The sequence below is a fragment of the Tribolium castaneum genome, chromosome 7, assembly GCF_031307605.1.
Source record: "Tribolium castaneum strain GA2 chromosome 7, icTriCast1.1, whole genome shotgun sequence".
NCBI lineage: Eukaryota > Metazoa > Arthropoda > Insecta > Coleoptera > Tenebrionidae > Tribolium > Tribolium castaneum.
The window spans coordinates 6,139,987-6,165,282 of NC_087400.1; the positions used below are offsets into that span (position 1 = coordinate 6,139,987).

Here is a 25,296-nt window from a genome sequence, read left to right on the forward strand (position 1 = left end):
ATTTTTTTTAACTGCGTTTTTGGAAAACTCATAAAAAATTAGGTTACCTTTATTTTTTTATTTTAATAGATTTTCAGAATAATGGTCAAAAAAGCTCGAGAGCTTTAAGCGTTATCGTATAAATGCTATTAATTTTTTTTGTTTGAACATTTTAATTAAAAACACGTTGTTATAGAAAGCGTGTTTTAAAATATTGTTTATAATATAGGACTGAGATATTTATTTTTAATAAATTTATATTTATTTTTAATGTTCTTCACAATTTCATTGATATTTCTCTATTATTACCGGTAATAAAAGTTATTATTATTATTATTATTATTATTATTATTATTATTATTATTATTATTATACACTATTAATCCTATGTTCAGTTTAAAAAAACATGTTAATGTATTGCAAACTGTTTTATAGAAACGCCAATCTTTAGTGTATATTTTTTATTTCTTTGTAAATACATATCTATACTTATAAATATAATAAACAGAGTGATGTAATATTTAAACTGTTTCTTTTCTTATTAATTATTTTTATTATTATTGTCATCTTAACTCACTAAAAGAAACATTAATTATTATTTTGAATAACTTAGATTCCATAACCTAGATCTGAACTTGCTCATATTTGTTTGTTTGTCTTATGTCTTTATTTTTACTCTTGTTGTTTTATTAATTTTTGATTATAGTAATGATAAACTCGTAATAGTAGTACACGAAAAGTGTTTTTCCATTTAACTAAACCCGCAATAAATTTTGCATTAGTTCCAAATGAATAATAAAAAACTAATTAATATTGTTTAAATATTCACATAAGTTTTTAATTATGCAATCGTAACTCTCGAAATAGAAGTAAGGTACTCTGCAAACTCTAATATGGGTTATGTAGACTCGCAGTCGACGTAAATTTTGTGTAAATAATTAACTCGCAATTAATGCAACTGTGTTAATTAATAATTGTGGGTATTTATACGTATACAGGGTGATTGAAATAAGACAAGGTGCGTACTCGACATAATATTTATTCATAACTTACACAAGAGATGTATACATGAGCTCACGAAAATCTGTACAATTCCAGCGTCCTTAACTTAAAAATGGCACGTCGAATTTGATAACAACTTGTAAATCCTATCGTTAACCTAGCTATAGAGCGGTATATGAATATCCATAGAGTCGTGACATAAAATCTAAAGTCGGCAGTCTGTTTATTATAAGTGTTTATCCATTAATAATAAATCGAACAATGACAAATTATCTTCCTATCAGGTATTTACGAAGACATTTCACTAGTATAAGTACGAATATTTGAAATAAATACTAGAAACGGCCTAGTAATTCATATATTGAGCAAATCTGAGTTTATTGAGTTTCGCACTTCGTTGGAACACCGCGCCCTCTATTCGAAGCTGGACCAAACGACAATCAACTCGAAGAGTTTGCTGCTGGACTCTACACTTCGTCTTCGCCACTGAACGCCTCTTCGACGGCTTCGTAAACTATGCTAAAACCTTTGCTCACAAAAGTGTCGTCGGAGCGAAAACGGACCAAGAGGGCGTCGTACGGCGAGAAAATATCGAATGGTTTCTGCAAAAAAATTGGTTCAAACAAATTAACAAAAACTAATACAGAGAAATAAGCGTTTATTATTAAACTATGCACCTGAAAAATATTGAAGTCTTTAAAAAACGCGCAATTTTTCGAGCACAACGCCGTAGCCGGAGTGCTCGAAATAAAACAAGTTTTATTAAAAACGTAGTAATGTAGTTACACAATCTTTTTTCAATATCCAGTTTAAAAATATCTAGATAAACACACTTGACACTTAACTGATTGATTTTATTTAAATATTGTTTTCAAAATTGCAACTTTTTTTGTTCATCAATATCTTATTGTCACTGGTAATGCTAAAAGAGTATGACGTTAATTTTTTTCGGCAACTTTCAGTTTCAAAGTACTTGAAATACCTATTTGTGGCATTCACCCGGCGCATCCACCATTTCTATTTAAGCAATATTTAAGAATTAAAAATTCTCTCCAATATAATTCAAGTTGAGTAAAAAAAACTTACTCCTTATTATCAAACTGTGCAAATACGTAGTGAAGTGATAAGACGTACGAAATAATGGTAGACAAGTTAGTAAATGTCTCTATTTAGAAACTGAAGACTTTATTCACCAAATACTTAGGTACTAAATAAAATGAATAGTTAGGTAATGTTTGTTGTAAATTTTTGATAAACTAGATTAGTTAAAGTATAAATGGATATTAGGGTCTTTAAAACACGGGCGATTTTTCGAGCACGACGGCATAGCTGGAGTGTTCGAAACAAAGCAAGTGTTTTAAAGACCAGTTATCCACAAATACTTTTGGTTATTTTTTTATTGATTCACTTTGAAACCATAAATACTGATATTAATATTACAAAAATTGTAAATAAAATAAAAAAAATCACAATATTCACTTAATTGGCTAGGAATTTGACTTTGGCTAAGTAACTGGTTAATTAATTTAAATTTTTATTTATTTTTTTAAGTATAAAAACAAAACAACATTTGAATATGTTTTTTTCAGAACATTATTAAAAATAATAAATTTTCTGCAGGAATATTCAAGTAGTAAGAGCTCTACCGCAATTTAAGATAATGCAATATTCACATTTATTAAAACATTACTGACACCATTTCATTGAAGAATGTCTAAACAGTTACCATTTTGCAAACAATAGTACACAATAGAAAAAAATACCTTTAAAAAAAATCAGTGCCAGCGTAATATTTTAGAAAAAAAATGAAAAGTTAACACGTTTTTTGAAAAACACAAACTTTTTATATAAATGGAAAGCAATTTTTTATAGATATCATAGAAAATAAAGAAAACATTTAAAAATCAAGTGCACACGTTTGGTGTCATTACAAGGTACAGTGAAACCTCCTTTAATAAACGTTTCCGAACAACGGACACCTCTTCACAACGGACATTTTTGTAGGAACGTAACAAAACCTATTTTAAAATTTACACCTCTCATCCACAACGAGCAATTTAAGATTCCCCATCGGTGTTGAAAGGTTTTACTGTGTTTTAATATAATTTTCAGAACTGTTGCATTTTTAGAAAACATGCGTTAGAAATGGGTGACCTATTTCTATTAAAAAAACTGATTAAAAAAAGTTAACGATATTACTAAATCTTAAAAAAAGTCAGGTGATAAAAAGAATGAAGTTAAAAGCAAACACATATTTATTGATTCGTTTATCAGATTTCAATGCTCGAAAATTAATAGAATATCTTTGACGTTGAAATAATTAGACTCCTTTAATTGTTGTTTAAACGCCAATATTTATTTTTCGAGCAGGTTATGCAGATTAGCAGTTCAGTTGTAGAGAGAGGTACCTTTCAAAATTTTGAAGGGTGATTTTTATTACAAAGGGGATAATTGGTACAAAATTTCCAAAATATAACAAAAAAAAGTCCCCCAGACAATAAAAATTGTCTTTACTCCATATTTTTCTTATTTTCTAAAGCACAGTTAAGCAATTAAAATTCGCTTAATGAGACCTTCAAAATTTGAGATTTATTAATTTTTTTATGAGTTTATGATTTCAATATGTTTTAAATAGATAACGTTATCAATTTCTGTTGCAAAAAAATAAATATAAAACAGTGTAAGTAAATAGGTACCTAGTACTTATCTCAGAAATGTATAAGTAAATGTCTAAAAAAACAAAATAAATAACAAAGCTTTATATTTTACTTTTTTTATTAAACAGTACCTATAAGAGTCAATATTTAGAAATTTAAAATTGATGGTTAAAGTGTTGAAAATTTTACGAAGTATTTATGTGTGATTATAAGTTTTGCCTTGATGCTAAAATTTGGCTAAAATTTTGAAAACTCACCGTTGAGCCGCAAAATCGGCCATAGGAGGGCCCACTCGAGTCCATCCCGCTGAACACCTCCACATAATCATACCCACAGTCCTTCTCATCCTCCAAATCAAACGTCAGAAACGACAGTCTGACATTATACCCCGAAATGGCCTTAATCGTCCAATCACAATCGGCCTTATTGTCATAATTAGCCGTCCCAAACTTCGCATGGGAATAAATGTGTTTTTTCTTGGGCGTCGCTTGGAGAATCCCTCCACAGACTGCGGCATAAGTGGCCCAGAACCCTTTCCTCTGGACTGAGGCGTCAGATTTGAACGTCATATAGAGTTCATTCCCGGAGGAAACTATAGGATGGGGTAACTTCGAGCCGCAGAACTTTCCCAAAGTGCTGGACTCGGGCGAAGGGCCGTCGTAGAAGTCCACGTGGTCGTAGTAGCACTCTTGATGGGGCTCGACTTCGAAAAATAGGAAGGAAATTCGGATTCGGTGGCCGGGGGTTGTGGTGAACTGCCAGACGCAGTCTTTGCGACTGGGGTAGTAGTCGGGGTAGTTTGGACTTCCGATGCTTCCGAAAGGGAGGGAGATTTCGTACTTGCAGTCGCCCTCTTTGCAATCGCGCCCGTTTTCGTGGAGGGTGAAGCCGTTATGGCAGGTGCATTTGTAGGAACCGACAGTGTTGACGCATTCGTGCTGGCAGTCGCCGTTGTTTATGGCACATTCGTCCATATCTGTGAACAAACAAATTTTCGATTTAAAGATTTACTTGGTTATCACTAGAGCTCGGAAAACAGCATATACAGGGCGCTCGATTGCACCTACACTGTCAAAGATATCGAAATAAATCAAATGGCACTGCAAATAAGAAATCAAAGTGCACGTTCTAAAATTATTTTGCCCCATATAGGGTGTTACATTGTTACAGTTTTTAAATAGCACCTCCTGTATATTTGTACATATTTAAATTTGCACTTTTTTAGGCTTTATAAATCAGTTTAGTTTTTGAAATTTACTTTAACCGTTCAGAAGTTATTTAATTTTTTCTACAATTTCGTGCATCTGCAGGCACATTTTTAAAAAATCGCAGTGCCCTTGGTTTTTGGGATATCAAGTTGGGACTTTGTCCGCGGGTGAACAAATGTCTGAGGTATCGTAAATTAAGTCGAAAGGACAAAACAAAAAACAACAAATTAAGTCGAAAAAATCATTTTCTTTTAGCGATTCAGCACTTTTTTATAGTATTACCTTAATTTATTAATTTAGTAAACAATTAAATATTTTTTACCAAATTTTTCACCAAATTTAAAACACCGAATTCAGGTAAAAAAACGAAATTTTGGAATTTTCCAAGCGTGTAAGTTGATTTTTTAGTTCGAAATACACATAATACACATATTTTGAATTCTGAAATTCGGAATAAAAAATTATAGGTAACCTCAATTTTAAAATGATATTGTTTTACCATTTTTTAGTATTTTCTGCAGGTTTTTTTCTCTGAAACCCAAAATTTTTGAATCTCCAAATTAGTGTATTTTTTGTATTGTTTAGTCACAAATAATAAAAAATTTTCAAACTATCGTTAAATTTGCGCATTATTACTTATTAAATTCTTATTATTATTTAGAAGCATTACTTTAAAACATTTTTCAAGGTTTCAGTGTATTTTCAGTCAAAAAGTGGCTTATTTCGCAAAATTCAAAATCAAAAATTATAAACTGAGGTTGAAAAAGACATTTTTTACCATTTCAAAGTGTTCAAGCTCTTTTTAACCTAAAACACAAATGTCTTGCAAAATTTCGTTTAAAATTTACTGAATCGTTTTTTATTTTAAAGTTAAAAGCTCATTTATTTTGCTAAATTTTCTCAAAACGTGTCCAAAAAACTTGAAGTAAAGTTTACAGTTTTGAACTTTTTTAAAGTTTCAGTGCATTTTCAGTGAGAAAGTCACTTACTTCGCGAAATTCAAAATAAAAAATTATCAAATTAGGTTGAAAAAGACATTTTTTACAATTTCACACATTTTTTGCACGTTTTTTTTCTCTGAAAGCCAAAATTTTTACCAAAAGTCAGTTTAAATCTACCGCAAAATCTCCTTATTTATATATTTTTTATATTGTTTAGTCACAAATAATAAAAAATATTCAAATTATCGTTAAATTTGGGCATTATTACTAGTTATTTAATTATTATTATTATTTAGAAGCATCACTTTTAAACTTTTTCAAGGTTTCAGTGCATTTCCAAAAAAAAAGTCACTTATTTCGCGAAATTCAAAACCAAAAACCATCAAATGAAATTAAAAAAAACATTTTTTACTTTTTCAAAGCGTTTAAGCTCTTTTCAACCTAAAACACAAATGTTTCGCAAAATTTCGTTTAAAGTTTACAGAATCGTTTTTCATTTTCAAGTTAAAAACTCATTTATTTTGGTAAATTTTGTCAAAACATGTTCAAAAATCTAAAACTGGAAGTAAAGTTTACAGTTCTGAAGCAACATATTCTTTTCTAACATTACTTTTCTAAGATCTTTTGCTTTTTGTAATTTTTTTAATTTTTTTTTTAAACGTATTTTTGTCAAAAAAAAACAAATTATTTCAAAAACTAAGCGGATTCGACCAATACAAGTTTAAATCAAAATCATCAGTCTTAAAAGCTGCGTCTAAAATTGCAATAAAATTTATAGTGTTCCATTTAGAAAAACATAGATTTAAATTGTAGCCTATTTCTGAAACAGCCTGTATATTCGAAAAAAAATTGGGTGAGGGAGAGGGTAAGTCTTAATCTACAGATTTTGTAAAAAAGTATTTATTTCTCAATTTTTAAAGATCCGTAATAGATAATACAGTGTGTTCAAAAATGTTATTATTATTATTATTATTATTATTATTATTATTATTATTATTATTATTATTATTATTATTATTATTATTATTATTAATTATTATTTTTGCCGAAAAATGCTAAAAAGTGAGCAAAAAGCTAATTTATAAACTTTAAAAACGTCAGGTCAAGTCAGGTCAGGTTATATTTATTTATTTATGGAGTTTTCTTGTTACCTTCTGCCACACATTTAATATTTTTTTTATAAGAAAACATTTTTTTAAATCAAAATTTGGAAGTGCGTCCTTGTTATCGCATGTGGAATATTATTAAAGTTGTGTGAAGAAAAAGTACAAAACACCATTCGCTTTTTATGACCTCAAAAACTATCAGTAAACGATTTATTGTTTATATTGCTAATTGATTTATTGCCGATTCAGTCTACGATTTTTTTACTAACCTGTGAAGAAAACAGCCGCAAAGCCAGTCTTTTGGACACTAACGTCCGAACTGAAGACAATTCTCATCACATTTCCCTCTGAAATGATGGGAAGAGGGGCCCTCGACCCGCAAAAAACTCCGTGTTTTTTCATCTTTTCATCCCCTAATTTACTGTAGATTTCCAGCCGGTCGTAGTCGCACTGTTGTTGCTGCGCGTGGTGCATATTATTCCCCTCCAGGTCGAAATGCGTAAAATTTAGAGTAATCCGGTACTGCGGCAAGGACACAATCTCCCAAACGCAGTTCTTGTTCAATGGGTACAAATCTGGGAAGGACGGAGACGTGATAGTCCCATTGGGCGCGTCCAGGAGTCCGCCACAAGCGTCCTCGCAGTTTTTCCCATCGGAGTGCAGCTCGAAGCCGATCTTGCAGGTGCACTCGTAGCTGCCCAGCGTGTTGACGCACTCCTGGGCGCACCCATGGTCGATCATGGCACACTCGTCGTACTCCTTCATGATGGTGGCCGAAAAGCCGCCTTTCTGCACCGACCCATCCGAGACGAACTTGACCAGGAGATGGTTGGAGCTCGAGATGACATCCGATGGGACCTTGTACCCGCAGTGCACGCCCAGAATGGTACTATCCGGCGCAAACCCGTCCCGGATTTCCACGTAGTCGTAAACGCACCCATCGTGGTTCTCGACTTCGAACGACTGAAACCTGAGAGCCACTTGGTAGTTCTCCGGAACTGTGATCTTCCAGAGGCACTCTTTGTTGGGTTGGTACTCCTCGGGGTAGTTCGGGGACTCCAAGTGGCCCTCACTGTCGATGTACAGCTCGCCCCCACAGATGGCCTCGTAGTTGGCCACGAAGCCGCGATGGCCGTTCGGGTTTTTCGCCACGTAGTTGATCAGCATTCGGCTTCCGGTCGACGTGATGGAGTCGAGTTTTCCGGTGCCGCAGAATTTTCCCAGAAGGGGAGATTTGTGCCAATAGCCGTCGCGGATTTCGATGTAGTCGGTTCCACAGTCGGGGGATTTTTCGATGTCCAGGTCGGTGATGTTCAAGACGATTTTCTCGCCATGGGTTGCTGTGATCCGCCATTCGCACTTTTCGCCGTCTTCGGGGGCGTTGTGGTTGAGGTAGGAGGGGGAGGAGAAGGTGGCCGAGTTGGCCTGATAGGTCCTCCCACATTCTAAAAAAATGATGGAAAATAAAAATTGGAGTTGGCACTTTTTCGAAAGTACAGTCACACAATTTGAAAATGACGCCTCCATACATCAGGGATCGTAAACTGGTTTTGAGAGAAAATCAAAATATGACAATTAAAAAATTAAGTTTTCGGGTAATTGATTTTTGACGTAAATTTTTATGTTAACATAGAGATAATTTCCAAAAAATTGCAATTTTTATCATTTTGCTACTTTTGTTACCTGCTATTTTTTTAATTAGTAAGCCTAGTCGAAAGTACAGTCACCCAATTTGAAAATGACGCGTCCATACATCCCCTTCATAAATCATCACAGATCGTAAACTAGTTTTGAGATATAAAAAACTTGACAATCATAAATCAATTTTTGGTAATTTATTTTCGATGAAAATTTTTATATTAGCATAGAAATGATTTACAAAAAATTGCAATTTTTATTGCTGCAAGTACCTATAATTTGTATTAAAGATCTAGACCACGAACTGGTGATGCAGTCACGAAATTATAACTTTGCTGATGGTTGCTCAAAGTTTTTTAACCCAAAATAATTCATGGGCATATCCAAGTCAGATAAGTGAAAAACATGGATAATTGAAATAGTGATCTTTTAGCTCTAAATTGAATGCTAATACAAATACGTGGATTTTTATATAAAAAAAAACATTTACAAAAACGCAAAACATTTAAAAAAATTACTTAAATAAGAAAGTTTCGATTTCTAATCTGTTATTATTGTCGGTTTATTTAATTTTTTTATGACTTAATTTATCTGGTGCGTCAGAATAATGTTACGAAGATTTCATCATTGCTTGTAGTTTTTTTTTCTAGAGGCAGGTTTCCGAAGGTATTTGGACTAGTGCAGTGTTACCTACCTACTCTAGATACAACTCTCTGAACTCAGAATTAACCAATTTTGAGATACCCTGTTTTTTGTGTTTTCTTTTTGTGTCAAAATATAACCATGACAAAAAGTTAAAAACAATTAATAATAATAATAATAATAAAAAAATCAATAACAATAAATAAAATAATAAAAAAATAAAATAATAAATAAAAACAAATAAAAAATAAATAAAAACAAATCATAAAATAAATCTGAAATACATAATCAAAAACGGCTTGAAACAATTAATAGAATCTGTAAAGTCGAAGTTTGTAAAATTTATTGAAAGTTTTGCTTTTATTAACATTCTTGTTTATTACCTAAATGTTTAAAAAAATGGAATTAACAGAATAACCCCTATCATAACTAAAGTTAAATTAACACAAAAACTTCAATAAAAGTATTTTCTAATATATACTTCTTAAGAAGATAAACATTTTTTAATTATTATTATTATCTTCACCCCACTTCTTCTAGACGATTGCATATTTTTGTCTTGCAAACAAAATAAAAAAATTAAAATGTACCGAAAATATCCACTTATACATAATCTCATAAAAATATTGATAATTTTTGGTAATAAAAATAAATAAATTTTCTGGAATAATTAATTAATACACGATTGAGTTATTGAGTAAGGAAATTTTCAAACAAATATTGATAACAATGATAACTCACTTTTAAAGAGAGTCTTTTTCGCTCATTCGGCTTTTTATTTATTGATTGGCAAAGACATTCTAAATATAAATAAAATGAAATACGAATTTATGTTATAATGTGTTTGTTAAACTATACGGCAAATTTTAATCACACGTTAAAATTATTTTGCATCACTCGAATAACTTTTTTTTTATTCCCATAACCGTTGTATTATTTATGACAACCGAAATCAAGGCTGTACTTTAGGAGTCATTTTCAAAGTGGGTGACTGTACATAGCTGGTCAAACGCGAGATAGATTAATTTTCGTTAAATATACGTAAAAAAAAAACGTTACGAATCTAGAAAGCGGTTCAACACATCTTGCTTATTTATTAATAAGTAACGTTGACTCAACAATAATTAGCTAAACGGGCCTGGTTTTGTTTTTGTCATTTTGTGTGATAAAAATATAGTCGGGTCAAAGATTCGGCCTCGTGGAGTTCAATAATTTTCCCCTGTGCCACGCTGCACTTCTGCACACGTAACAGTTAATTTAATAAAACTGAATTGATTGTCCCCCTCTGTTCTACTTACTAATACACTTATAAAGAAGATTCGTTTGAGCTATATCGCCTTCGCTCAAACGGACTCTTTGTCCGATTTCAGGACGCTTCCTATTGGGGACATCTATGGGCTGGATTGTATCTAAATAAGTCCCCTTTGAGAATGTGTTTCGTGCATAATGCATGATTGAATCGTAGTCATAAATTAGGCCCAGAGAATTCACTTCTTCATCGTTTAATTTATTAAAATTGTATTCTTGACCTGAAATTCAAAAATTGTTGTTCCTTTCATTTTTGAAGAAGATTTTTTCAAGTCTCACCACTCATAATATTCTCCCGAATTATATTAACATGTTTATCCCGGTCAGGTCTAGTGTGCTCATGCCAAAATCCAACCACGTGACCCAGTTCATGTACGACAATTCCGAATTTGTCGCAGTTTTTTCCAATGCTGATTGCTTGGCCTCCGTTGCCCCTTTTTCCGACGAAAGAACAACATCTGCAAACAAGAAATTTTAAAATTTTCCATCAGCAAACATGGCAAAAATTGGAATTTAATAAAATTGAAAATTTGAGTCTAAAATAGTTTTGAAAACGTTGGAAAACGTCGGAGTAATTAGATTCTACACAAAAAAATAATGTAATTTAGTATAAATTATTCTAGGTATATCTCTTTTTGTTTCGGAATTATTTAACTTATTGTTATAAAAAAGACCAATTTTTGAAAAATCACTTCAAAATCATCAATGAATATTTTTCCACAAATTTGCCTAGAAAAACCAAGAATACCTTGCAGTTTTAACAAGTCGTCGACTTTTACTTGAAACTCGCAGATAATGTACAAAGTGTGCCAAAATGCAAAAAGTTGGATAACTCATTTTTCTCAAATGGAACACCACGTATTTTTTTAGACGTATCGATAGCATTTTGCATAAGCTTGTTAATGGTATAAAATTTGCATCGCAAATTTAAAACATTTTTCAAAATTTTTCAAAAAAAATTAATTATAAATTTATTATTTATTTATTATTATAAAAAACTTCATATCCTAGAATGTGATAAGTCAAATGATAATTTATTTTTTGATATGTACTAATGTGACTAATTACATCAGTAATTTAATTATTACTTGATACATAAAAGAATTTTACTCGTCAAGAATTAATAATAAAAAAGGCACTTTAAAAAATATTTAAAATTTTTCTATACAGATCGCATATTATTAGAAAGCTTATAAAAAATTCCATCGTAAAAAAATACATGGTGATCTATTTAAAAAAAAAAATAGTTATTCAACTTTTTGTGATTTGGCACACTCTGTACATTATCTGCGTGTTTCAAGTAAAAGTCGACTGTTTGCTAAAATTGCAAGGTATTTAGGTTTTTCTGTAACAAATTTGTAGAAAAATATTCATAGACAACTTCGTAGTAATTTTTCAAAAAAAAAATTTTTTTAACTAAAAGTTGAATAATTCCGAAACGAAAATAGATAGACCCATAATAGTTTATATAAAGTTACCTTACTTTTTTGTGTAGAATCTAATTCTGTAAAAATATATAGGGTGTTCCATTTAAAAAAATATAATTTTAGTTTACCACCCTGTATACAACACCCTGTGGATAATAAAAATAATTTTAGTTTGTAAACTTTAAGTTTATTTATCGGATAATAAAAATGGCATAGCAATATTTTAAGTAACTAAAAAGTTACAGACCGATTACGCAAACCTGGGTCACCCTGTATGTAAAACAAATCAAAAATAAAAAATCTTACCCACAAGGCCTTTCCGTGAAGACAATATAATTGGGGTGCTCATCCCTATTCCTTTCCACAAACTTGACACATGTGAAATTCTCCCAATGCCTCATCGCCTGCTTGAACAATGCCTTATGTCCTCCACTAAAATTCCCGTCAATTTCATAGGGAATGACCCCATAATCCCAGACTCTTTCTTTCCGTGCCGTTGCCGCTCTTGTCACTCTCCTATGGTGGGAATTTTCGTTCAAAAGTGGCCGTTTCCTCTTCATATCAAAATTCGGCTCAAAATCATGAACCGGCGTCTCGTCTGAATCCCCTTTCCGATTCCGTTTCCGTCTCCGTCTGACCTCCGCATGTCTCTTATTATGCCGAATCTTCGTATCGTTTTTCGGATTCGGAAATCCGGCGGCGGGTTTGAGAATTTGGCCGTTTTTGTGCGTCGGATTCGCCACTCCGGAAATATCATCAAACGGGTCGTTGTAACTCCGGGGCGTTGGGATGGGCGCCGGCTGCTTGGTCTTCTTCCGGATGAAGTCCGTGAGCCCTTCTTCCTCAATCTGGAGCCCTTCGAGCACCTCCTGCTTGTACTTCTCCACTTCCTCCTGGAGCAGCGAGTCCTTGGGCTTGGGCTTGATGGGCAAGGCGATGTCGCCCATGAACCCACCTGGGAACAGGGCGAAATTAATAAGGGCGAAGGGTCCTCTTGTGAGAGGGCCGAGTGCGCATGCAATCCGATTATATCGCTCTAATGTCGTTATAATAATAGGAAATTAACGAAATTGCCCTAAAAGGGGTGAGCAAATAAAAAGCGATTTGCGCTCCAATTTCGGCCGAATTTGGTCGAGGTGAGAAGAGCATGGCCGCCCTTGATCTGCGCGCTTATCGCACGGCTGGTGACCCGTGATGATCGTGTCAACGTCATTCCGAATATGACAACATGTCAATAGATAACAGCTGTTGTTGAATTTGAGACAAGTTGTCTGTAAAGAGAGGCGGATAGCGCGCTTATCGCCGTTTCTGATACGAAAATTCTCGGTACTGTGATACGTTTTGACCAAAAAGTGCACACAAAGTTGCTCGGAATTAATTGGAAGCTTTGATGGTCATCAAAGGTAGCGCAGACGAGCCCTTGTAATCCCATCAGATGATAACGCAGGGCTTCATTACCTGCAATCAATAACCCTGCCAGTACACGCAAAAAGACGACAGTTTTAATAGTAAGATTGCGCCGAGTCGTAAACCGGCGAAATTCTGCATAAACCTATTAGTATAGTGTAAAGTACGTAAAACGCCTATAAAAACTTCCCCCAGTTCCGTCATAAACGCACAGACGTCACGCGACATAAAATGTTGATCATTATATTGATATGAGAGCGTTTCTCTGGATCCAAGAGTTATTGCAGTTGGAAGAGGTGGGCAATACTTGTCAGCTGACTACCACTAACTCACTTCCCTATTCAGATTTCGGCTTTGTGTTGTAAAACTGGATCTACATGGTGATGTATGTATGCCGGATCATGTTACCATTGTGAGGGAAACGTGTAACGTATTTGGATGAATCGGTGTTGGAAATGTTTGGATACAGACCTCAAAAGTGAGCAACAATTGGGAGTGAACGGAAACTTGTTCCAGATCTCGCGAGTTTTCGCACTTTTCCATCAAACTTTAATTAATTTTCGCGATTTCAAATTAAAGAAAAATTGGCATGGTGCCAAGTCAGGTGAAACTGCTGCTCTAAATTTTACGATAATTTTTAAGCGAAATAGGTAATAGGTGTGCCAATCAAGGAAACCAAAGTATTTTTTTTATTTCCGAATTTTAAATCAAAAATTGCGCAGTAAAATCATATTTGCGATTTCCTGTTTTCGATCTTTAAAATCACAGTTAACTGGAATTACCACTGAGTAATATCGTAAACAATATTATAAAGATAAAAACTATTAAATAAACGACTACTAGGAGGCGAAATAAAATATTGCAGCACCGTTTTCTTTGTACACTATAAAGTCTTACAACAGATAATGGTGTTAAAATAAAAATATTTACAATACCGATCGGTTCGTCTGAATGACTACAGCCTATCTGCAATAAATCACAATAAGCTTGCCTGAGTGATTCGCTTCTTTGCAGTTCTGGTAAACATAATAAAAATTTAATAAAGAAAACGTTGCTACAATACAAAGTAGCTCGATTTTCTGTACTAATGGATTAGAACGTCCCACAAATTAATTTAAATTTAACTACTAATTCACTAGTTGCTTAAAAAAATTCTTAATAAGCTGAAAAAAACTGACCTAAATTATCAAGACAAATATGTGATATTTTTTATTTAAATATGCGTTCGGCCCCATATTTACCAAAACGCTGCGGATACGCTAAAGAACAGAGTAACAAAGAAGGTAGTAGAAACAAAATTCCAACAAAGCCGTGAAGAGAAGTGAAGAGTTCATTTAATTTTTTTAGCGGTTGCTGAATATCGAGAAAAGATTTTAGAGCAATTAAATGGTTTTTGAAGAAAATTTAACTTACTACAATTTTTTGTATTTTCAATCACATTCACATTTGAAAAATATGTGGCACTGTGCAAATTGGTAATTTTTTTTAATTATATCTCACTATTGAGAATTTAATGCTCTCCCTGCCTATATATTTTTTTGTTGATCTTGTGCTAAAATTTATCCCAATGTTCAATTTTTTAATTCCAACTTTACAAATCACTGGATAAAAAGATAGCCAGTTTTACTGGAGATATGGAGTTAGAATGCACAATTAGACTGCCACTTGATCATAGATATCATAACCACAATTATGGTAGTTACTTAAATAGTTAGATTCAAATTCTTTAAAATTTATCCATTACTTAATTATTCAGTCTATTACTTTACGTGTTTTAATATTAAATTTTCAGTTCGTATGTTAAAACTACGGATGTCTAGAGATTAGGAGATGAAACTACATACAAAAAAAACGTTCCCGTTTTCGATAGTTAGGTTCGATAGGCCCCAGATAGCGCAGTTACCCGATTATTAGTACAATTAATTTGAAAATATATATATTTTTATAATGGTTAACACATAGCAAACAAAAAAATAAAGCAAAAAAATAAAAAGCAATAGTGAGGCATAAACATAACGCTGAAACTGTGTCGTAGACTATATTTAAAAAAATCAAACTTTTAGTATTTTTTACTCTGCTCTAATTTTTCAAAAGCTGCGATACGGTTACAGATGTAAGAAAAATGTTTTAGGCAATTAAATTTCCTATAAAAAGTATATAATATATAATATATAATATATAATATATAATATATAATATATAATATGTAATATATAATATATAATATATAATATATAATATCTAATATATATTATATGATATATATGAACGTCTTTGGAGCCTAAACCGTTGACGATAGAGATATGGTCTCGCAAAGTTTTTTGAAAGAAATACTCTACAATTTTTTTTTACATTTTTTTGTGTCTTTAACCATATTTGCAGCGTTTTAAAAAATATGGGACAAAGCGCAAATTTTAAATTTTAAATAATTTTTTTTCATGTTTCTTATAAAAATTTTAGACAGCAGTTTTAGTCATTCTGTTAAGAGTGCAAAGCTCAACATTTTTGCATTTTTTCCAAGAATTGGTAAAATAGTTGAATTTAAATTAATTTTAAATGCTTTTTTTATTTTTACTCTGCCGTACTATTTATTTGGGTTCAGAAAAATTGTATCTCGTTTTGTCTCCTAAGATATAGTCCTCCCTACGTAGCTTAAACCTTATAGACTTTGAGTTTTATTTTTTCTATTTCACTTGTATAAGTTTTTTTGTTAAGGCTGGGACTCGATAATAATATTTGGGAATCATTGTTTACTAGTGTTTACAATTTCAAGTTTAGAAATAACAATTTTAAGAATGGAAGACATAATAGGAAGTCCGATTAGTTTCACTAAGAGATTATTTCTGTGCTTTACTGTTTTTACAACTTGTGTGTTTCAAGTCTAAGAATTGTATATCTATAAAGTGAGACAAGCACTGCAAACTGGGGAAAACAACGGTCAGTTATATAAAATTTTATTGCTCTATTAATTAATTTCTCCGCTTGCGCTATGTTTTTGCGATAATTTAATTAAACAGTTTGTTTTTAATTTGTTTATGTGTCATAAATCATAATTGGAGACCCAAAGTTCTATTTATAGCTGATCTCTTTGTGTAAGTGTAACCCATCCATAATCCTTCCCAGCTGTTTATCTCAAGCAAAAGTAGTCTTTTGCAAAATCATTGCTTTGTTTTTTTTTCTTTTAACTCTTTAATATTTCCCCGAATTGATAAAATTATTTTCAATTAGATTAAATCAATTAAAACAAATCCACTCGGCACATAATTGATAACCACTGAATTTGACAAGCCGTCAGCGCATCCTCCATCACTCCCAACACCTTGAAGTATAAATAATACCCCGTCCCATATTTGAAAAAAACATATTTTCCATAGAAAAATAAGTTGCAAAACTCTCAAGTTCAATAACCGTCGTTAAAAACAAGTGCGACGATAAGTTGTGACCTGCAAATCGAAATTGGCTAGGTGTCAAGCCCTCGTGTCGCACATGCATGGCCGATCAAAGGGCCAATTATCGCAAACATTTCGTTAAACATTGGCAATGCTAATGAGCTACTAACTGGCCGTGTTAACGGATCGACATGGACGTGTGCCACATCAATAGGTGGCTGGGATTAATTTTGTGACGTCATTACACACCTAACATTACCGTTATAGGGTTTTTCGATCGCAATTATTGTAATTTGGGAGTTAAGCTGTCAGCTGTCTTACTTATTGCTTATCCCCTGTCACTTCTTAGAATTCTGCCGTTGGGATTAATAATAGGGATTAAGTCATGTGATCCGGATTTTGCTAGATCTCACGTTCGTTCTTTTGTAGCTACAATGGTCTGAAAGGTTCCACTCTCCCCTATCTAGTTTTTTTAACAGGCGGTAATACTAAAGTAATTTATTGACTAAAATATTGGAAAATTTTATAATTATAATGAATGATAAGTAGAACGGTTCTTTTATGTAGCCGTATCAAAGTGGAATATTTAATCCAATTAAGCGCTCTCGGATTTGTTTTATTATATCAATACTTCATCACCTTTATTGACAGATACGGTTGTAAAAACAATACATAAAGTTGCAATCATTTGTTTTTGTTAGCCTTTTAACAAGGTAAAGTTTGTTACAAAATTTTGGCATTGGAATTAAAAATTTCAAGAACAGGTGAGTTTGTGAACAAAGATGTTGACAACTGTTATTATTATTGTGATACAGAGGTGAAAGAGTTTAGTGACTAGAATTACCTCAAAAATTGTCAAAATGAGTATTAAGTAACACAACCTTGAGGAAAATATACATATAGAAATTGGTACTGGAAAAAAAATATATTTTAGTCGGTTATTCACTATTTAATTAATAATATCTAACTGAAACAAAAAGTAATAATTACTTATAAGATAAGTTTAAGAAAAAATGGTGTAATTTTGTTTTTTTTTTTTCAAATTTTTGGTTTTTTTTAAGCGTTTTGAAACATTTATCGCAAAAACTAACCCAAAAATTTTCTTAGCTCAACTTTTTTTTTAGCTTAGATTGAAAATAATATATTTTCCGCATTTTGCAGAAGATTTATAGGTTTTCAGCCAGAATGAGTCTTTGATTTTGTCATTAAATTAACTTTATCATGTAAGCACGTTTTTTGAACTAAAAACTCTGTTTTAGTTTCGAAAAATTTCACAAAAGTAGATTAAAAAAACTACTGAATTTCTATAACTTAATTTTTTATATGAAGTAACCAAAACTTTTCCTACAGACCGGGCCTAAAAAGAGCTAATTTTCTTTATATGATATTGAAAAAAGCTTTGGATGAAAATCAAGACTTATTTTTTAATTTACGTTATTCATCTATTTTAGCAATTTTTTTCATATACGATTATTGCACTTGTTTATTTTTTTTCATTTCAAAATATTATTTGTTTGTAAAAATCAGAAAAAATTATATGCACAAAACTAAAATTGGAGCTAAGGGGTTGAAAACTGCACAATACATAATACAGTGTGTTAAAGAATGGTTGTTCATCAAGTCACCTATGAAATTTGAACACGGTGTGCCGCTTAATTCAAATTGTGAATGCTGTCAAAATGACAGATTCGTCAAAATAGTAGGTACAAACAGACTTTGAATCTAAAAACGAAAGAACACAACAAAAATCACGGATATATAAAAAAAATCGAGACAAATTTGAAACAACTTTGCCGAAAAATGCAAAAATTTGACTAAAAAGGTAATAAATGACAGATATGACAGCTGTTACCACAAAAGTCATTTGGATGAAGCGGCACATGAAATTTGAATTCCATTGCTGACTTGATGAACAACCATTTTTGAGCACATTGTATATACGCTTTATTCCTATTTGTGATCTTTTTTAAATTATTACCCCCGTGTCAAAAAAACACCCTTAGCGTTTTTTTTTAATTTTTTATTTTTGTAACTTGTGGAAGTAAAAAAAATAAAGAGGGAGATTAGTTTTTCAGAAAAATTTATTCTTCTTGTAAATAAATAAACAATAAAAAATAAAGAATAAATAAAGAATAAAGACTTTGTTCTTCTTAAAGAATACTAATAAACTGCTAGGTAAATAATAGTCATTTTCTAAGAAAAATATTGTAAATGCTAAGTTGGAATGTATATTTTTTTTCAATAAAGTTTGCTCAGAGAAAATAATAATACTATTTATAAAACTGTCTACCTACCTACCTAGATATTTAATGACGCTAATAAGCTAAATATTTGGTATGCCAGGAATGCACAATTTTTGTCGTGCAGATTTGATTAAAAAAACTAAAAAAAACTAAAAAGTTTTTTTTTAAGATGGTTTAGAAAAACCCAGTGGCGTATCTAATACCCAGAAGTAAAAAATGTAGTTGCACCTCTTATTAGACAATTCATTGATATATTTTTTTTAAATATAAATAATATTAAGTAGTTCTTACTGATTTTTTTCTATAGCGATTATTATTTTTAACTAGCATTTAATTTTCTTAAACAAAATTTCAAATTGAATGGTATAGTGCAGTGGTTCCCAATTTTTTTCACCTTGTAAATCTCTTCTAAAATCCGACAGAAATTAGCAAACCCCTTGTATATAGACAAAGTAAAACCTCCCTTAAGGGACACCTCTCCACTACGGACATCGTTGTTCGCTGTTGAGAGGTTTTAATGTATTTAATTTATTTTCCTTGTTGCTTATTTTAAACTGAATGAATCTTGATGAATACGAATTAAAAAAAAAACTAATACATAATTCAATATATAATTTTTTTTTATAAAATTAGTAACAGAGTGCAGTAAATATTATGTAAAGGATGTTTTTTGAATGTTAGATAGTTCTAACATTGGCTGTATAAGCAATTCATTCTTAGTAAACATAGTTAAGAAAGTCACAACCAGTGTTTGATTTATTTTGAAAAAATGATATTATTTGTTAGCAAAAAACCCATATAAAAATCTAAATACGAAAACAAAAATAAGGACAAATTTCCTATCGATAACAGTTTTTGATACAAATCTGGAAAAAAAAGCGGTTAATTTACACTGAAATTTTTAATTTTTAACAAGAAAGTAACAAAAATGCAAAATATGTATGTGAGGCAGAAAGAAATTAAATGAAGGTGGCTGAATTTATTGCACTTTACAATGGAATAACAAAAATGTCATTTTTTCAAAGTAAGACTGAAGAAAAAATTGCTCCAACTTCAAACCTCTTCATTTCAAATAAATTACAGAAAACTGATAGCTAATCTTCATAATATCTAATTATGATTATTGAATAACTTTTCTCAGTAGAAAATACAATACTTTTTTTGGCACATCTCCGGGGGTTTCCGTTTGGAAACACTGGTGTAGTGTAATAAAGGAGTAGTAATTTGATATTAGTTCTTCAGAATGTAACACTGTATGACTTGGCATAACATTACTTCAATTATCAAAAAATTGTCTACCGCTAAACAAGGATGTTCCGATCGCAGATTTCTTTAGATAAAGGAAGAAAGGAACATAACAGACCAGTAAAAGTGGAGGTAATTTAAAATTATTATTTTTGGTGATTTCGTTGCGAATTGCCGTCTAACCCTTCAACCCTCCATGTGTCGTGTTATTTTTGAGCTTGGCTTAATCCCTTCAGCCGTTGACTTATGGATGCGTTTAGGGTTTAAAGCATCCCCCCGTCTGGGATTAATCTCTCCGCCACGTCATTAAACTTGCGGCATTATCGTTGATACCGACCGGCTCGTCCTCGAGCCCAACAAATTGTTGCCACTTTCAATTAACTCTTCATTAGTCGTAAACCCGTGCAGGTTTCCACCCCTTTATCTCCTCGAACCGCCTGTATCCAGCTCGCGCCGCTACTCACCGGCCTTGCAGGGGTCCAGGTCCTGGTCGTCGGAGACCTTCTTCGGGAAGGTGGTGGAGAGGAGGTCCTCGACGGTGAACCGCTTAGTCCTGTTATCACAGTTCGCGGCACGCAAGACACACAACAAACTGATAAAGGCCGCCACACACTGCATGCTTCCGACGCGAACACTGGACTAGGGTGAAATCACATCGTTTTTCGAATGGAAGCGCTGGGTTTATGGCATTATCAGAGATGTTTGGCCAAGCGGACAAAGATCACTTGCGCGACTCGTGCCTGCATTTCCCTCCTGAAGACGACGACAACTGGAACAGTGGATCGCAGTCAGATATTTGAGCGAGATAACAGCGTTACGTGTCAATTCATACTGATTTATTTTTACTGTGCAATTAATTTCAAATTAAATGCGCGCATTAATCATTTTAGCAGCGATTTCAGCAATTTTGCAACGAGGAGGAGCTGCAGCGCGAGGGTGGAACACTCATTAGTGCAGGCTGAGGTGGCTAACGAAACTACTCAAACCGGCAAATGATGACAAAATAATTCATACGTGGCTCGACAAACGCCCGACTCAACACCGACATTTCCTCTGAGGACAAACTCATTTGCGAGAAAATTCATTTTTCTCTAAAACAACGACTCTCTATTCCATTAGTTCTTGTAACCTTCATTGTATCTAAACTTGAAAGTAAACAAAAATAAAAAGTACATCTGTATCGCCTCATATTCTATCAATCCTGGCAAAATTTATCATATGCTCGCTTTTGGAAAAAAATTAAAAATAAGATTTTTTTCTTGAAACGCATTTTTTTTTCTTTTTGGTTTCTCCTATTTATTGGAAAAACCTATAAGAAAGATCGGATTTTCCGTAAATAAAAGTTTTTTTATTATTTTTATTAGTACCAAGGACGCTGAATGGTCTACAGATAAAGCAACATTTTGAAGAAAAATTGAAAGATGGACAAAGAAAATTATTATTTAAAATGTTTCAAAATGTTTTACTTATTAGATTATAGAGGCTCATTTATTTAGGGCCAAATTGTTCTGGGACGCTCCTGCCTCCATTTTAACTAAAGTGGTGGTTTGACCAATATCTCTTTAAAATGAGTATCATTCATTTCCTTGAACAATATTATAACTTATAACATAAATAAGATAAAATGAGGAAAACTGACCTAAAGTGGAAGAACCTGGCTACGAAATAATATTTTTTGATAAAGATAAAGTTGCTATTCCTGTAATATGAAAAATATTAAATTGAATGACGAAATTTGACTCTGGAATTATTTTACAATCATCGGGTAAATAATAATAATAATAATTAGATTAGTATGCCAATTAAATAACTATTAAATAACCATCTTTAACATAAAAATTTTGGTAATGGCGTCAATGGTTTTTGACCTAAGAGTGTTATACAAAATTTTTTTGTTGAAACATTTTAATTAGAACACGTTCCTATGGCAAACGAATTTTAAAATAGTGTTAATAATTTAGAATTCATATATTAAAAAAAAGCTTACAATGTTACCAACAAAAAAATTAATTTCTGCTCTAATCTCTATGCAAGAGACTTTTTCAGAATTTTTTCTACAACCTCGTATATAAAATATAGAAACTGAATCACAAAATTTATATCTTTGTCATTAATGATTTTTTAAAAAAATCTTCGCAGACCGATTTTTTTTGACGTCTTAGTGACATTTTAAAAATCATTCAACATTCAACTTAATTCAACAACCGACATTTTAGTTCACTGTTTATTATTCTGGTAATAAGAAATAATAATAAATAAAATAATAGACATTATCTTTTTGTTCTTGACTTATTTTAAAAGCTGCAACAGTTTGTTATACTTTTCTTTAGTATAATTACCATGAAAGCTCATAATATGACGCCTAAACAAAAAAATAAACAAACAAAAATCCCTCTTTATAAAATAGAGAAAGAACAAAAAAATTAAGCTTTTTGTGTAATATTCTCGATAACTTTTATCAATTTTTTATTTGTTTTTTTTTCTTTTTTTGCTTTATTTTTGTATTTTTATACTTACCAGAAAGACAAAAATGTATACTCTCTAAAACACCGATAAAAAAGATATATTGTCATTTAAAAAAATTAAAAATGACGTCATTAAGTCATTATTCAAAAATTAAAGATGTAGAAAATTGACCCGTTTGAGGATGTTTTTGAAAAATATGATGAAGTTTGTGCTTTACTTCTGGTTCAGTCTGTGTAATAATTATTAAGTCACTACAATTTAGTTTATTTCTATTGCCATTCTGGAAAAAACTATGAATAAATGGTGTATTAACCAATTAATTCTTTCAAAAAATTGTCGCTTATCTTAAAGATAAGTGTTTATTTTATAAGATAAAAATGTGTACCCCGTAAAACACTAATAAAAAAGGTAAATTGTCATTTAAAAAAATTAAAAATGACCAAATGTAACATTAAAAAAAATAAAATTAACCCGTTTGAGAATTTTTTTGAAAAATGGCATGAATTTTGTGAGTTACTTTTGGTTCAGGCTGTATAATAAATTATTAAGTAACTACAATTTACTTTATTTCTATTGACATTTTGGAAAAAACTATAAATAAAGGGTATGTTACTCAATAAATACTTTAAAAAAATTGTCGCCTATCTTAAAAAATAAATGTTTACGCGTTGTGTAGCTCACATTTTGCAGCTCTGAATTCGTTCAATTCGTAATTTTTAGTCTGCAATTAAATTTAGTTGCTATTTACTTTGCAAAAGTCAACTTAATCGCTAATTACAATTTGTAAAGAATTAAATGTGTGTGAAAAAACGGGAGCCACACAACGAATAAATTTATATGTTTTAAAATACAATGTATTTTTAAATGAATTTCATCAAGTTAACTTTAAAATTAGTTTACATGTAAAAAAAATTGTAAGTTAATAAATGAAGAATGGTAATATTCGATGTCTAAATGCCTATCATTAGTTCTATGAAGAGGCACTTTCTGATTTTACATGAGCAATTCACAGGCGACTAGATGAGAATCATTTAAAAACACATTGTATTATTTGGATAAAATGTCTTTTAAGAATTGTTTTCTTCATAATGTTATTAGAAATGATAAAAAAAATTATTACAATGGTTTATTATGAATTAATTATAATTATAAGGAATTGTGAATTGCAGAAAATTTCCAAAAAAATCATATCCATTCCGAAACAGTAACACCTTTTAACAAACTCACCCTGTATAAAAAATGTGATTAGAAATAGTGTTTTAAAAGAATTATTTTATTTCTTGAACATCTTCATAAAAAATATTATTTTTGTATAATCTATTGTTCATTTTTGAACAGAAGTGTCAGGTGATTCATGTAAGATGACATTTTATTTTCACCTTTTTTTAATTTTCACCCTCCGGCGATCATTTTGTTGAATAATAGGTAGGTGTATACATGAAGAATCTATTTTGTTTTGCATTTAATTTTTTAATCTGAATCAGCTGACATTTACAGAACGAGGTAAAACCGTAGTCATCAGCAATTATTATTGGAAAATATTAACTGTTAATTATTAGATTTGGATAATTTTGATAATTTTCTGAAACAGATTCAGTATTTTTTTCATTTTATCACTAAAAAACTGGCATAAACACAATATACACAAAAATATTCAACAAAGAAATAACAAGAAAACATCTTTTTTATTAACATTAAGAAGACAGATTCTTTCTTTTAGTCCTAATAAAAAGTAAATAATTTACTAGGGTTCAAATTTCTCCAAAAACTGAGGTTTCTTGCAAAATATAATTTTTGCTATAAGTTTTCTTCAATTTGTAAATACCTACAGAATTGCGGAAATTATAATAAATATCTCCCATTTGTAAAAAATCAGGTAAGTTTAAGGGTAAACAAAAGTTTTGGTGATTATATTTATTTAAGAAAATTAGACCGAAATTAATTAAAAAAATATTGAAAAGTCTCCAATTAAAGATCATGATGTTGTAAATTAATTAGCAACTATTCCTTGATCGCTATCAGCTTACGTATAATTTTCGCAAAGTAAGTAAGGTCAGAGTTATCAATCCAATTACTAAAAAAAATTCTCAGAAAATGCTAAATTTTGCCACTAATTAAGCAGAGTAAAGGTCACCACTTGCAAATTTTATTAGCAATAATATACTTGGCTTCAGCCACAAATCTATTGCAATTTTTGATTATTATCACAAAACTCATCACCAGAACCACATTGTTAGTAAAAATAGAATTATCCGACGAGTGCACCGTATCTGTTGTCTAAAACTTTGAACACGAGTGGCGATAACAGACCGTTAAAAAATAGTTTGAAATTTATCCACAAGGGATAAATCCAGACACCACAAAAAAGCGAAAAATTGTAGTCGCTTGGCGAAGACGCGACTAATCAATTAAGAGCACATTATCTTTGGAACCCAAACAGTTTTCTTTTTGCTAAGTTGAACGATACTTACTCGAGAAGCGCGTGTTTTACTCGAGGCCTTGCAACTAGAACGCGAGTCAGGACACAACTAATAGGATGTGTATAACAGCAAGTAGCTTTGGGAGGGCCTCCAGAGTCTCCCTTCCTTCGAACGAGGGGTGGGTGGCCGAGGGTACGTGTGATTATGTCAGGTAAGGG

At 31.5% G+C, this 25,296-nt stretch overlaps 1 protein-coding gene and 2 long non-coding RNA genes across 4 annotated transcripts; 2 read left to right on the forward strand and 1 right to left on the reverse strand.

The window, feature by feature from the left end:
- Positions 1-1,002: 1,002 nt before the first annotated feature.
- tok (tolkin) lies at positions 1,003-25,269 on the reverse strand. The gene is made up of 8 exons (XM_965069.5): positions 25,130-25,269; positions 20,657-20,961; positions 12,215-12,863; positions 10,761-10,939; positions 10,472-10,702; positions 7,163-8,338; positions 3,896-4,614; positions 1,003-1,583 (listed from the first exon to the last, which is right to left on the reverse strand). Exons 2-8 carry the CDS (start codon positions 20,808-20,810, stop codon positions 1,449-1,451), a joined length of 3,243 nt encoding a protein of 1,080 aa, XP_970162.1. The 5' UTR covers positions 20,811-20,961; positions 25,130-25,269; the 3' UTR covers positions 1,003-1,448.
- On the forward strand, positions 12,842-15,442 carry LOC135266656 (uncharacterized). The gene is made up of 2 exons (XR_010334777.1): positions 12,842-13,611; positions 13,661-15,442. It is a non-coding gene; the product is annotated as an uncharacterized LOC135266656 (long non-coding RNA).
- LOC135266657 (uncharacterized) lies at positions 15,591-21,372 on the forward strand. Of its 2 annotated transcripts, none has more exons than XR_010334778.1 (2): positions 15,591-17,468; positions 20,585-21,372. It is a non-coding gene; the product is annotated as an uncharacterized LOC135266657 (long non-coding RNA). The 2 variants fall into 2 exon arrangements; XR_010334779.1 differs by having other exon boundaries at positions 20,601-21,372.
- Positions 25,270-25,296: the final 27 nt, after the last annotated feature.

Coding starts and splice junctions, on each gene's coding strand:
- tok (XM_965069.5), bottom strand. CDS start 20,810: ATGCAGTGTGTGGCGGCCTTTATCAGTTTGTTGTGTGTCTTGCGTGCC. Junction 12,864..20,656: donor CCTGGACCCCTGCAAGGCCG/GTGAGTAGCGGC, acceptor CCCTGTTCCCAG/GTGGGTTCATGGGCGACATC. Junction 8,339..10,471: donor TCTTCTTTATAAGTGTATTA/GTAAGTAGAACA, acceptor TCATTTTTTTAG/AATGTGGGAGGACCTATCAG.